General features: G+C 44.4%; 1 protein-coding gene across 1 annotated transcript; it reads right to left on the bottom strand.

The window, feature by feature from the left end:
* Positions 1-5: 5 nt before the first annotated feature.
* MRPL19 (mitochondrial ribosomal protein L19) lies at positions 6-3,856 on the bottom strand. The gene is made up of 6 exons (XM_074861445.1): positions 3,734-3,856; positions 3,371-3,482; positions 2,813-2,931; positions 2,144-2,278; positions 1,126-1,307; positions 6-345 (listed from the first exon to the last, which is right to left on the bottom strand). Exons 1-6 carry the CDS (start codon positions 3,819-3,821, stop codon positions 130-132), a joined length of 852 nt encoding a protein of 283 aa, XP_074717546.1. The 5' UTR covers positions 3,822-3,856; the 3' UTR covers positions 6-129.
* Positions 3,857-13,146: the final 9,290 nt, after the last annotated feature.

Below are 13,146 nucleotides of genomic sequence, written 5' to 3'. Positions count from 1 at the left end.
TGAGATCTTCTGGAAAGGTTAACTTTATTGCGCCAGTGTATATACAAAATTTGACAACTGATATTCCATACAATAAATTCAAAGTAAATATTAATCTTCTCAGTAATTCCTAGACTGCAAAAACTATTATTATTTTTTAAGCTCTTCATTCACTTCTTTCCAAATTTTTTCCTCTATTTTTGAGGTATCATATTCTCGCAGCATATCAAACTCTAGCCATGGCTTGCTCCACTTCTGTGCTTCTTTCATTTTTTCTTCAGGTAGCTCAAACTTTATTCCTTTTATATTGTACTTTGGCCTTTCCCACCGTTTTGACCACGGCTTAGGTTTCATTCGTACCTGGAGCTAGGGTGAAATATTAAAAAAAATCAAAAGATATCAAGTAATCAGAATTTTGATTGTGAGCTTAGCAAAAGGTGAGACAACTGCTGCTCTAACAGAAGGAAAGTAAAACAGACCAATTTGTCAGCATGTTAAGGAATTACTACTTCAAACTGTTAGAAGAAAATGAATTTTTTGTGTCCACATGACTGTTATAGTATCTTGTAAAGCATTTTAATTAACACTGTCCTAAGGTATGACACAGTCCTTAAATTGACACATAAATTGAAGTTATCTTTTGTAGTTCTACTTCTGTTCCTTATTAAGGAAAAACAGCATGATAGGGAAAGGGAGGAAGGATCCCTGTAAGTTACTGAGTTACCAGACAACACTTTGACAGGGTCTGTGGGTTACTAGACCTTCTCCAAGATGTGGATTTAGCTGACTCTTCCAATCTTTTTTACCTTCTTTCCTGACACGTACCACTCCCAAATCAGTAACAACATTAACAATAACACTGCTGTAAGAAAAAGTTTTCCTCGCTGCACAGTGTTATATAGAGGCATGTGGAGGCTACCTCTCTTTGCACGTCTTCTAAATTAACTACTGAGGATGGTAGATAATAACATTCTCGGGGTTCTTTCACTACAGAAATGGCATAAAGATTTGCCTTATTTTGTATACTTTTGTCACCCCGGTAACTAACATAGCAAAGAGCTGTTTAACGCCCTTCCAGGATATCAGTCAGATACGAAAGGTACCTAAATGATCCTCCACTCTCCCTCTGAAACATGCGACTCCTACCTTGTTTACAGGAATTTCTTCATGTTCTAAATGAGACACAGGTTTCATATTCACATCAAAAGTACTATATTCAGGGAGGGCATCTCGCAGGTACATCAGGTTGTCATCCAGCCTCTTTTCCAGCTTCAGAACCTCAATCGCCTGGATTCGAGGACTGTACAGTTCATAACATATTTCAACACCTTAGAGAGAGGAAGTCTGGTTTAATGAACAAATTCGTTAGAAATACTAACACCAAATTAGTATTTCTTCAGTATTATACATTCCTTATTCAAGAACTGCTTTTTACTTATACAGAGAACTACACTATACAGTGCTGCGTGCACACATGGTTGTACACGTGCATTGTGTCTGCACAGGCAAATGCAGATTTCTTTTGTAAGTCAAGTCTTTGGTAACAGCATGGCTTAAGCGACATTGAATGGCTTGAATTTAAGGAAGATGAGCTTGGGTTTTAAACTTCACCCCCTTTTCGTTCTAAGGGCTGTTACTGTCTCTCTCACTGTATGTGTAATATATATAAAGAGACACCCACCCCTTTCATATTTGCTCTCAGAACATCAGTATTTGCATCTCCCCCCATTTTATCATAAACCAGAACATGAACCTACTACAAAACGCTGCTTATCTGTTGCTTATTTAGCAGTTCACGCATACATCCCCAGTTCATGCAAATACACAGTGCTCAAACTGGGCTAGTATTTACATGGCTGGCAGAAGACTTCCCAGGCTCAATAACCACAACCATTGTGGGTCACATTCAGTCTCCTCAGAATACAGATCTAAAAAGTATACAGGCAACAAAAATCACTAAGTACACCTTCAAATATATGCCACATTAGCATCTCTGTGTATAGAGTTTTAAACCTGCAGTATCCCCTCATAGGCAGACTCACAATTTCACTTCAATCTATTGTCACCCTCTCTGTGGACTAAATTTCTACACCAAATATCCCTTCACACACACAACATTTTTTGCTTAACATTTCCAGCATAATTGCCACAGTTAAAAACCCACCTTGGTCTTCTATGACATTCCGAAGGACAAAGGTAGCGCCTAGTCCTTTTCCTCCTCTTTGAATGCAGATGCCTACAAACCGGCTGGCTTTCTCACTGGCATATGGATTTGCAGTAGTAACGGCAAGTATACTCCCTGTCAAAAAAAAACCACGAAAAATAAACAGTCTGTTCAAGTAAACACACACCAAAACACAGGAAGAGAGTCAGACAAAGTGCATGCATTTAGGTACGTTTTGAAAATGTTTTATTTTCCATGAAAACTGTCAGAAACAGAATAAACTTCTAATGTGCCCTGAATTCATGTGTTAAAGAGATTTTGCAGGTTAACTATGAAGCTTCTCTATCTTTGCACCTTCACCTTTATCTTTTCATTATGCAAACTGAATACAAATAATCTCATGTATTTTGCTTTCTTGAGATTTACTGGTAAACCAAACGCTAAAGTGCCAGGATTTAAAAAACACATAAGAAACTCATTAGAATTATACTTCTAATGGAAACTGAATGTAAATATGGAATTAAAATATTAAGTAGTATGTACAGAAACACATACTAGTTCATCTAACGTATCTGATGCTGTGCTGTTCTACGATATTCTACACCTTTTACCATCCAACCCTATAAAAAATACTGATGAAATTATGAAAGTTCTAGCGCTGTTACTGACCAACATAGAACTCTGGGATGTTGAAGACTTTCCGTCTCTGAATCATATCCTTTCTTTCTATGTAAAATTTAAGGGGATCTGTTCTCCCTCTGGGAGGTATAAATTCAGGGCTCAAGAACCTGTAAGAAAATCCAAACTTCTGTAAGTGTAAAACAAAAGCATTTGGCAGCTCCATTTCACAAACAGTAATGTAGGCACTTACAGCTGATCTCAAGGTCTAAGCCAAAAGCGGACACAGGACCGATGTCCCTGCCACCTTGTGGCCTATTGAAGAGATGCATGCCTTTAACAGATGAAAAACCTCACGTATCACCCACAAATCTGCAAAAGTCTTTAGAACTATACAGTCTTTTTCCTGTTTCACTGCTTTCAGGAACTCTACAGTATTTTAAGAGGTTTTTTAAAAAGCATATTTCAATATACATTATTTTTGGTAGAATTTTGCAAATACTTTTTGTGCAATAACGCCTTGGAGCTTTAAGGCGGTGCTCACACAATTACCAGCCTGACAGCAGACCTGAACACAGGCCCAGTGTGAGAAGTACCAGAACACCCTACCTCCTCTCCTCTCCCTGCTTCTGCTTGTCGATAATGATGGGCTTTGGAGGCGGCTGAAATGTTGCTGGCTTTCCATCGCTGCTAATGCGGCAGCTTGAGGAAGAAAAACACCCTGTAAAAAGGAAATGTTTTTTACAAACCCGTGTTTTCAAGTTGAACTGCCCCAACAGTGCGCAGTTCGGGATCCCACCGCCGCAAAGCAGGCCCGGGGCACCCCCCACCGAAGACACCCCCACCCGCTCCCGCGGCAAACGCGCTGGGGCGCGCTGAGGGACGGGGACAGGCCGCGGGCAGCCGCTCCCCGCCACGGGCGGGAAGAGGGCCCCGGGCAGGCAGGGGATAAGGGGTACGGGCGGTCCTCACTGCCAGGGAGGGCGGGCCGAGCGGCGGCGAGACCCACTACCCCCGCGGCAGCACTCCGCGGCAACAGCCTCCCACAGGCAACTGCCATGGCGGCTGCGGCGCCGTCCGGCCCGCCCGCGCATGCGCGCAGCGCCGCTACGGCGAGCGCAGCGGGACGAACTAGCTCGAGGCGCGAAGCAGAGCTGGGGCTGGCGGCGCTGCCCTACGGCGGTGGCGGGGAGGCGCTGAGCCCTCCTTTCCCACACCAAAACCTGCCCGTGGGGCGGCCCGGTTCATACGGGAATGGCATCCTGGCTTGTATCAGAAATAGCGTGGCCAGCAGGGACAGGGAAGGGATCTTACCCCTGTACTCGGCAGTGGTGAGGCTGCACCTCGATTACTGTGTTCAGTTTTGGGCCCCTCACTACAAAAAGGACATTGAATTACTCGAGCGTGTCCAGAGAAGGGCAATGAAGCTGGTGCAGGGTCTGGAGCACATGTCGTATGAGGAGCGGCTGAGGGAACTGGGGGGGTTTAGTCTGGAGCAGAGGAGGCTGAGGGGAGACCTCATCGCCCTCTACAGCTGTCTGAAAGGAGGTTGCAGAGAGCTGGGGATGAGCCTCTTTAACCAAGTAATAAGTGATAGGACAAGAGGTAATGGCCTCAAGTTGCACCAGGGAAGGTTTAAACTAGGTATTAGGAAGTATTTCTTTCCAGAAGGGGTTGTTGGGTGTTGGAATGGGCTGCCCAGGGCAGTGGTGGAGTCCCCATCCCTGGAGGGGTTTAAGAATTGGGTTGACCCAGCGCTGAGGGATCTGGTGGAGTTGAGAATGGTCAGTGAGAGGTTAATGGTTGGACTGGAGGATCTTCAAGGTCTAACCTAGATGATTCTGTGATCTGTGATTCTGTGAGGAAAGGGCCTTGGCCTGCCCTGCTGGAGGGTCCATGGGGCCATGGCTGGTCCCTGCCCCAGGGAGGGGCCCCTGCCTCGAGCAGCACCCAAAGGGCAGCAGGCCACTGCAGCTGCCTCCTCACAGCATGGCGGTGGCAGAGAGAGGGGTCAGTTGGTGCTGGAGCCAAGTGTCCCTTCAAGGGTGGGAGGGAACAAAGTAGCTCATTTCACCTCCTCAAGGAGATTTCAGGTCAGGGAGAAGGACCCAAAAGGAGGACCAGAGAGCACCCCCGGGCCTAAAGCTGACATGGAAGGGGAGAACGGTGGGTGCCATGGCGTTGGGTTGCAGAGCTGGAGCTTCCTGTGTGTTGCTGGGCTAAAGGCAGAAGAAAGGTGAAGTTTAAATACAGAGTGTGGACCTATAAATATCACCCCACTGTTTAAACTCCTCAGAGATTCACTTCAAAATATGCCTGACCTCATCAACTAATTTGATCAATCGTGTTGCCTGTGAAGTTTCCCCCAGTCCCTTTTATTGGTGGCAGCTGACTTTCTAGCCTGCCTGAGCCCCTACATTAATGAGAGTTATTTTCTAGTTTGGTTTCCTAACTGTGCTTTAGAAGATGGTAGGGTGTGAAGAAGACAAGTTGTGGTATTTCTCGATAATCTGCTGGATCTAACGCAGGAGTTAATCAGGACATGGATGGGACAGAAGAGGGCACTCTGATCCTTAAAATACAAAAAAGTCTCCAGCAACGCTGAGCACACCGTCCGAAGCAAAGATTCCTTCTCTCTCTTTTTTTAAGTTCTTGTCACTACTTAAGCACTATTAAAAAGGCAGAAGAATGTATCTCAGGGGGGTGAGGAACGGAGCATATCAGAGTAAGTCAAATAACTTAATGGTGATCGAGGAGATCCAAAACAGCTGTAAGGAGATGTGTGGGTTACAACTCGGAAAACTGCAGATTTGTCTTTGAAGAACTGTCTTTGAAGGCAATTGGGTGCTTCAGTGTAAGGGAGCCATTTCTAACTCCTTGGCTGACCACTGTTGATTGCAGCCTGACAAGACCATCTTGACAGGCTGGAACTGCACTGAGCTCAGGGCTTCCCAAGTTACTATAAGTGAACCTCGCTTCACTTGAGGTGCCCTACAGGCCCCACACCTTGCCCCTGCACCCTGTGTCTAGTTCCCGAGTGACCTGTTGAGGCACCTTGACATCAAGGCACTGCTGGTTTGCTTGGCTAAGCGAGTCAGGTGTGTCCTGGCTTTACATTTTTGAGGAGCACAAGTGCAGGTTATAAAGATTGACTTTGCAGACAGCTGTTTCCTTATGGTGGACCCCCTGTTCTTGGGTCTCTCTTTTCAGGGACAGCTCTCTTGAGTTTGAAATACAGGTACAAGGCACTCACCTTGAGTTTCTTCACTCTGTCAGATAGCATAGAGGAAGGGCTGCCTTCCTACTTTTCTTACCTGTATAACAAAATCTATGAAAATACGGATCTCACATGAATTAATGACTTCTGTAAAATGCTTCTAGGAGTAAGGTAAAATTCATAAATTAAAGGTATCACTGTGCTCAGGTGACTTGGCAAAGATTAAACAGACTTTGGGACTTCTCTGAATTAATTTCATTAGAGTTGAGCATATTTCTAGTTCCCCCTGTCAGGTCCTGCGGAAGCTCACCTGTGATTCCTTACTACTACTATACAAAATTTATTTGTGACTGCTTCCCCAGCTTGAATTATGGCTTCCTATTACTGAGTGTGTGTCTTCCTCTCATGTAGTGATGGCTAAGTCACTCTTCAAGTTCTTTTTGATAAGAAGTTTTGGCCAAATCTACCCTGGAGGAGCAGGGATGTCCCATGGAGCATGCTCTAGTTGTGTTTCCACAATGCCTAGGCAGCTGTGACTCAATCTAGGGATGTTGTGCCCTGCAGCTCTTTTTTGTTCCCACCAAAATGCACTGCAGTTCCCTGTCTGAGCATCTGAGTTTCCTTGGGAAGACAACTCAGACAGGTAGAAAATAGTGCTTAGCCTGATCCCCTCTCATCTACAGAAGTAGGATGTGGCCAAGGTTGTCCATTAAATGTCATCCTTCATGTTACTGTCTTTGAAGTCTTTCAGTATTTCAATATCCTTCTTGAGCTGTTTGTTTCAAAACTGAACATGGCAGTGCTCACAGTCATCCCAAGTGTGGAGATATGGTAGCTCCCCGTCTTCAGCTGTGTTTATATCCAGTACTGAGGTAGGCCTTTTGGCCACAGCATTGCACTGAGAGGTCAGGTTCACTCATTTATCCAGCTGGACATACTCCCACCTACAGCCTATTTTAAAACCAAATCTCTTTTGGCATGGGCGTTTCAGTGACCTGCCTTCCTCCCCTGATGTTTGTGTCCTTGCAGATCTATCGGTAAAGACAACATATTGTCTCTCAGGTCACCAGTATAACTGATCCCTCTTGGACCTATGTAGAAACATACTTCCTTGCTAAAGATTTTACTGAATGATGGTTCTATTCATTAGAGGAAAAAAAGCCGATGCTTAGGGAGTACTCTGGGATGAAGGAGACCTGCCTTGTGTTTTGTGACTCTGTGACTCTGAGCCATTTTAATTTCTGTTTTCTGTGCTTTAGCTCAACTTTATTGTAAGCATGAAATCCTGAAGAACTGACCTTCTCAGACCGCATGCTGCTTTTAGCCAGATAGGGATGGGTTATATGTTTCTGATGTAGAGATGCCTGAGAGGCTGTACCAGTGTTGGCTCAGAATGAGTTCAGAGACAGCTACTTCAGGTCTAGGACACATCTGAGATTCTATGACACTGAATGTGAATTAAGAAACCCCAAAAACTTGTTACAGGCATCAGGGCAGGGCTCTTACTCTGAGTTGTGTGAACATGGGCAGATTGCTTCCTGACTGGAGCTGATCTGCATACCTGCATCTAACACATGCTGTCTGGATTTAACCCGCTCTTGGCCCCATGAGGCCAGGGACACGGTGCTTCAGTCCCAGCATAGATATGTGCATCAATCTCTGCAGCACTGGGATGAGGGCTGTCAATGTCACCTTCTGTTGTGTTGCAGTCTGAAATCACAGAGATTTCTTCTAAATACCCAAGGCCACGTTGCAGCAGCCCCAACACAGCTGTCTGTGGAGTGTCAGAGGGTATGAAGAAGGGACTGAGTTTTCATGTTGCTGAAGGGAACCTGGATGTCTTTTTAGAGGAAACACAGCAAAAGGTGGTAACACCTGCTGTTATTGTTATTATGTCTCTAAACAGAAAGAGATGTCTACACAGGGCTGAGCTGCTCTGGAGATGTGGTCTGTTGTTCATTCAGGGTTGAGAAGACCTAAGCCTTCAAAACTGCACCAGAGGAGGTTCAGACTGGTCATTAGGAAGCATTTCCTCTTTACTTAAGGATGGTCAAACACTGGAACAGGCTTTCTCAGGACCTCTCTAAGGCAGTCGATGTCCCAAGCCTGTCAGTGTTTAAGAGACATTTGGACAATGCCCTTAATAACATGTTTTAACTTTTGGTAAGTGCTGAATTGGTCAGGCAGTTGGACTGGATGGTCATTGTAGGTCCCTTCCAACTGAAATAATATTCTATTCTATTCTAAAGAATAGGTAGTCAGATGTCCCCAGATTCCAAAAGAAATGGGGCTGGCTCTTGGAGGGCCTTCCCCACCTTATCCTCTCTGGGTGTGCAGAAGACACCTGTGGTCATCTCCTTCTCAAATGGGCATGAACACTGTCTTAATACAGACCTCAGGACTTGGCATGGTTTGGTTTCAGTTGGATTTGAAAGTGGAAACATTGCTTTTGATAATTCATTTTTAAAACCTTACTTTGATTTCTGTTGCCTCAGGAGTGAAGATCCTTCAGCTGATATTTATGCAACAGTGTGGCACAAATGCGTTTCCCATCCTCTCATCTGTGTTTCATTGGTTTCTACAGTCGTAATGCCAGGTACAGAGCCTGGAAGTGATCCCTGGTCACAGAAGGACCCAAATGTCAGAGTGGGAGGAAGAAAGGTTAAAAGGGTGAACCCCCTCAAGCATTCAATATGCCCTTATTGCTAGGAGATGCTGGGCTGTTATACTGGAAGGATGAGGACAGACTCCATGGTGTGGAGTAGCTCCACTGCTCCGTGGCTTACACGGTGACATCTTCCTGAGAAAAGCCCAGAATCTGCTTTTGTCCTAGCTAAATCCTGCCCTTTACAGAGCAACTGTCAAGTCATTCACAGTTGCTGCAGCCTTACCAGTGGCTGGTGGAGCAGACATAGCTCCCCTCAGACTTAGGGGCCATGTATATCACACAGTCCAGGGGTATCTGAGTCCTTCAGGTTCTCCTGAAGAACCATGTCACTGTAGGCACAAGGCAATGCCTGGATTCCTCTGTGTTCTGTTTATCCTAGGTATCAAACCAGCTCTATAAACTACTCGAGAAAGGTTTGAGTATAATGGATTTTATTTGAATATTTAAACAATTTGATGGCAGCTCTAGTCTTTCTGGAAGCATACCTTTAATGAGACATGAGTTGTTGGTTAGTTTAAGCTGAGTTGACCTTGCTGAAACTTAATAATTGGAGATATCCCAAAATATTACTTAAAATAACCTAAGGTGCCAGAACCGTCTGACTTGAACAGCTGTTCATTAAGGTGGCCATCACGCATCCACAGTTACATTTTTCACCTTACTGTAGAGCAAGCAAAGAGGAGAGGGAGGACTGTTCTTCAGACACAGCGTCCTAGCACTGAGCTCAGAGAAGCAATGGACTGGAAAATCTTCAGCTGGTTCTGTCAAAACACCCCCAGGCCTTGGTCGTTTTGGAGTGTACATCCTGTTGGAGCCACGTGCGGTTAACCCTGACAGACTAACTGCATGTTCTCCCCTTCACGTGCAGTTGCTGGAGAAGTGATCACATCTGCTTCCCTGAGCCCGAGGCTCCTGGAGGGCCTCTGGCAATGGGCTTCCATGGCACATCACCAGTGTGTTCATGCACATCTATTTTCTTCCGTTTCCTTTTCCCTTTCCTGCGTTCCAGCCCTGAAGGATAAACTGTTATTGTATAACCTTTATGGGAGAAGAAAGAAACCAGGTGCCAATGATTTCTATCAGGGTGCAGGTGATACATGAAATATAAACTGGTCAGTTGGCAGCTTTGCCAGTGCCTCAGTAGATACTGGCTCTATGTTTAGAGTCAGAAGTGTCTTTAAATTCCTCTTGGAATCTGTGGTGTTTGCACATCATCAAGAATTTAAGATATGACTGGCTTTTGCAGCTTCTCTTAGTGTTTTGGCTCTTGGTTGTGTCCCCACTCAGTATTGAGTTCCCTGTGGGATGCCTGGCACCCTTACAGGTTACAGAAGGGATAGCAACACTGGCTTATCTCAGCATTCATGAAACACTCGATTTTCCTAATTTTCTGATTCAGTAAGGTATTTTTAAGTGGAATTGAATCTAATGTAGACTCCATGCCTAATGAAGCCAATGTTGAAATGAATCTACCAGTAGTCTGTGTTGAAGACAGGTATAGCGTTTCTTCAGAGGTTGAATGAGTGAGATATGAGTTTGGACAGGGATGGATGACGAGTGTGTGACAAAGTAAGATTAAGTTCAAGAAATGGTGCCAGAGGCCTTTTCCTTAGACAGAAAATTCTTGGGTCCTCTTGAGTCCTGTATGAGTCCAGATGCCAAAGGGTGTCTGTGTCCAGTTTCCATAGTGTCAGCAATGGAGGGTGAGTCTCTGGAGCCATCTTACAGAAAAATGCAGCAGAAACACCATCAAACAAATAACTCACTGACCAGTCCAGGCAGCTCCTTCAGTACTTATGTCAAACTGAAAGGCAACTCTTGGGTTGGAAGCATCTTCCTCATTCCAGAAATCAGAGGTACTGTCCTTCATAAACAATCTGGAACATCTTGAAAACCTAAAGACAGCCCTTAGTTGAATGTCCCCATGCTGTTTCCTGAGATGCTTAAAAGAAATAATCAAAATGGATTATGAAAGAAATCCCATTCATCTTGAAAGGCAAGTGTAATCTAAAGACTGATGGGTGAACTTCCAGGTACCTTTACATTTCATAGAGTCAATATTTGTTCTTTCTCCATTTATAACCCTATTACTCTCTCTAGGTGGGCAGGAGATTTCAGAGGGGGGCCATTTGTTTTTCTTGATTAATGCATTAATGCTAGTGGTTTGTCATAGTAAATTATACCTACTATCACAACCTGCTCATGCAGGAGAAAAAGCAAGACAAAAATTTATGATCAAATTGTTCAGAGTCACTCATTATTTTAAAAAAACCAAGCCAACTTCTGCTTTTCATTACTGTGTGAGCAGTGACTAACCCGAGGAGAAAATGTGATCCAATATCCTTTGTTTTGCAAAAATCCTTTAGAAATCATAACATTATTTTCCACTACACTGGTTCAACTGCATGCAGTATTATTGCATGAAGATAAGTGGGAGAGAAAAACTGCTGCTTCGTTTTATGTCTTAGCTTCCCCTGGATTCACATAGGGCTTTCACCTGAGAGCTGGGCTTTACAAGCTCAGCGTCTCTGCCTCCTGCTCCACAGAAGCAGCAGCAGCTATGGACATGAGCTGAAGAAGCCCTCAACTCTCCTCGGTATTCATAATGCCATTTGTAGCAACCTTGGTGAAAACCAGACTGCCTCAAATCAGCACTTAGGACTGGGTGTCCTTTTATTGTACACAGCTGCTTTTCCTTTATTGTCAGAAGGTACATTTTGCAGAGGGAGGGTTATGTGGAGGCTAGCTGTGTCGGGGTAAATTCAGTGAGCTGAAAATAAAAGATTTTACCTGTCACTGCAGGAAAGGTGGTATGGCTGGTTATGTATGTCCCAAGATGTGGTTGGCAAGTGAAGCAAGAAATTATCAGCAACATAGTAATAAAGAGAAAACATTCTCCATGGGCAGCAGCATCTCAGGTTGAGAATGACTAGGAAAGGGCTGGGCATGAATTAGCACTGAGAGGATAAACTGCAAAACAGGGCAGGGAACAAGCACCAGAGTGGCCGGCAGGGGAAGACTGGGAGGGTGATGCTGGCTTGTCAATCTGCTGCAAAGAGCTGCTACAGCAAAAATTGAAAAGGGCTCTAGTCCCTTTTTACCTCAGCTGAGTTGTTTCTGAGGCAAGTTACCTGTGTATTGAAATGCTACCTTTCATACTAATCTTATGCAGTTCCCTGTTGCTTGCAAACACTAAGCTAACGATTAGCATGCACACAGAGCTCTGCACATAACACTGCTGTTAGTCCAGACAGTGCCTAACCTGGTGAACTCGGACATTTGCAAATCTCTTGTAAGCCACTGTACAGTCTCCTTCCTTCCTCTGTGTTCTTTGTAGCTGGTCCAGTAAGTAATGTTACTGCGTTAGGTATCAGCAATGCGTCTTCGAGCCAGGTGCCCAGAGACAATGAATGCAATAAAATTTCAGTATGAGATTTTTTCAGTGGGAAGTGTCTCTTGCCCTAGAAGCAAGTTAACTGGAGTTCCCTAATGCTAGTGTTGTGGCTACAGAGTGCAAAGGTTTGAATGGCCTGAACTTCAATGCCATTTTAAGTTCCTCAGGCTGTTTTAGATGACATAGTCCAGCACTGTTTGCAATCCCCAGTGCACCTGGGCTTTGTCACTGGATAGTCTCTTGAGACAACTGTAAAACCAATAACTGGTGATATTATTGTCCTGAGTACTAAAATACATGTGGAAGCATATAGTTACTCTTGAAATAGTCCTTTCAAATAGAAAAGATTAAAAAAAGGAAAAGAAAATGTATTTTTAAGCACAGGTGAAAGGAGAACATAAACCTGTTCTTCCTGCAAATGGCAAACCTAGTCCATTGTTGAATTTGTGCTGATGCCAGTGAAATTACATTTGGGATTAATTTTACCTGTTCAGCAGAAAGGCATTTCCTCTGATTCCCTTTGATTTCTTACCAGTTTGTGATCTGTGAACCAGAGGTTTTTTGTGTAATTCGCTGTCTGTACAAAAATGAGGGAAATACCCTGTGCCCCTAGGCAATGATAAGCCTGAGGTGAAAGCTGATCTGTCCGAGTTACGCTGGAGTTTTGCTCACTTTATGTTTCTCACATGTTCTTCAGCTCTGCCTTCCATTAGACCTGTCCTTTAATAAAGAGAACATTAGAAAGTGTTAAGGTTCAGCGAAATTGCTTTTCTTCAATCTAGAATTGTTCACATCCATCCATGATCAAAGACGTGAGGATGGAAGGGACTTAGGGAGATGTGTTGGTTCACTCTCACAGGAGAAGACAGTCCTGGCCCTGAACCAGGGAAGCCAATAAGATTTTTTTCGTTGACTTCACCAGCTCAAACCTGAGCACAGTCTATGCTGAATGCCCCTGTAGGAACGGTCTGTCCTGCTAACTGCTGTAAATAGGTGGGAGCACAGCAGGTAGCAGCCTGGGCCGTAGCTGTGCTGGAGTCCAGAGGTGGGACTGCAGGATGCACTGTCATTCCTGGGCAGCTCTAATCAGGCTTGCCTAGGCAGCA

Source organism: Strix uralensis, chromosome 3, assembly GCF_047716275.1.
Source record: "Strix uralensis isolate ZFMK-TIS-50842 chromosome 3, bStrUra1, whole genome shotgun sequence".
NCBI classification, from domain to species: domain Eukaryota; kingdom Metazoa; phylum Chordata; class Aves; order Strigiformes; family Strigidae; genus Strix; species Strix uralensis.
The sequence above is the reverse complement of the archived record's forward strand: the minus strand, read 5'-3'. Positions and strand labels throughout refer to the sequence as shown.

Coding starts and splice junctions, on each gene's coding strand:
- MRPL19 (XM_074861445.1), bottom strand. CDS start 3,821: ATGGCAGTTGCCTGTGGGAGGCTGTTGCCGCGGAGTGCTGCCGCGGGG. Junction 2,932..3,370: donor AAGCAGGGAGAGGAGAGGAG/GTAGGGTGTTCT, acceptor ATTTTCTTACAG/GTTCTTGAGCCCTGAATTTA. Junction 346..1,125: donor AAGAAATTCCTGTAAACAAG/GTAGGAGTCGCA, acceptor ATTTCACCCTAG/CTCCAGGTACGAATGAAACC.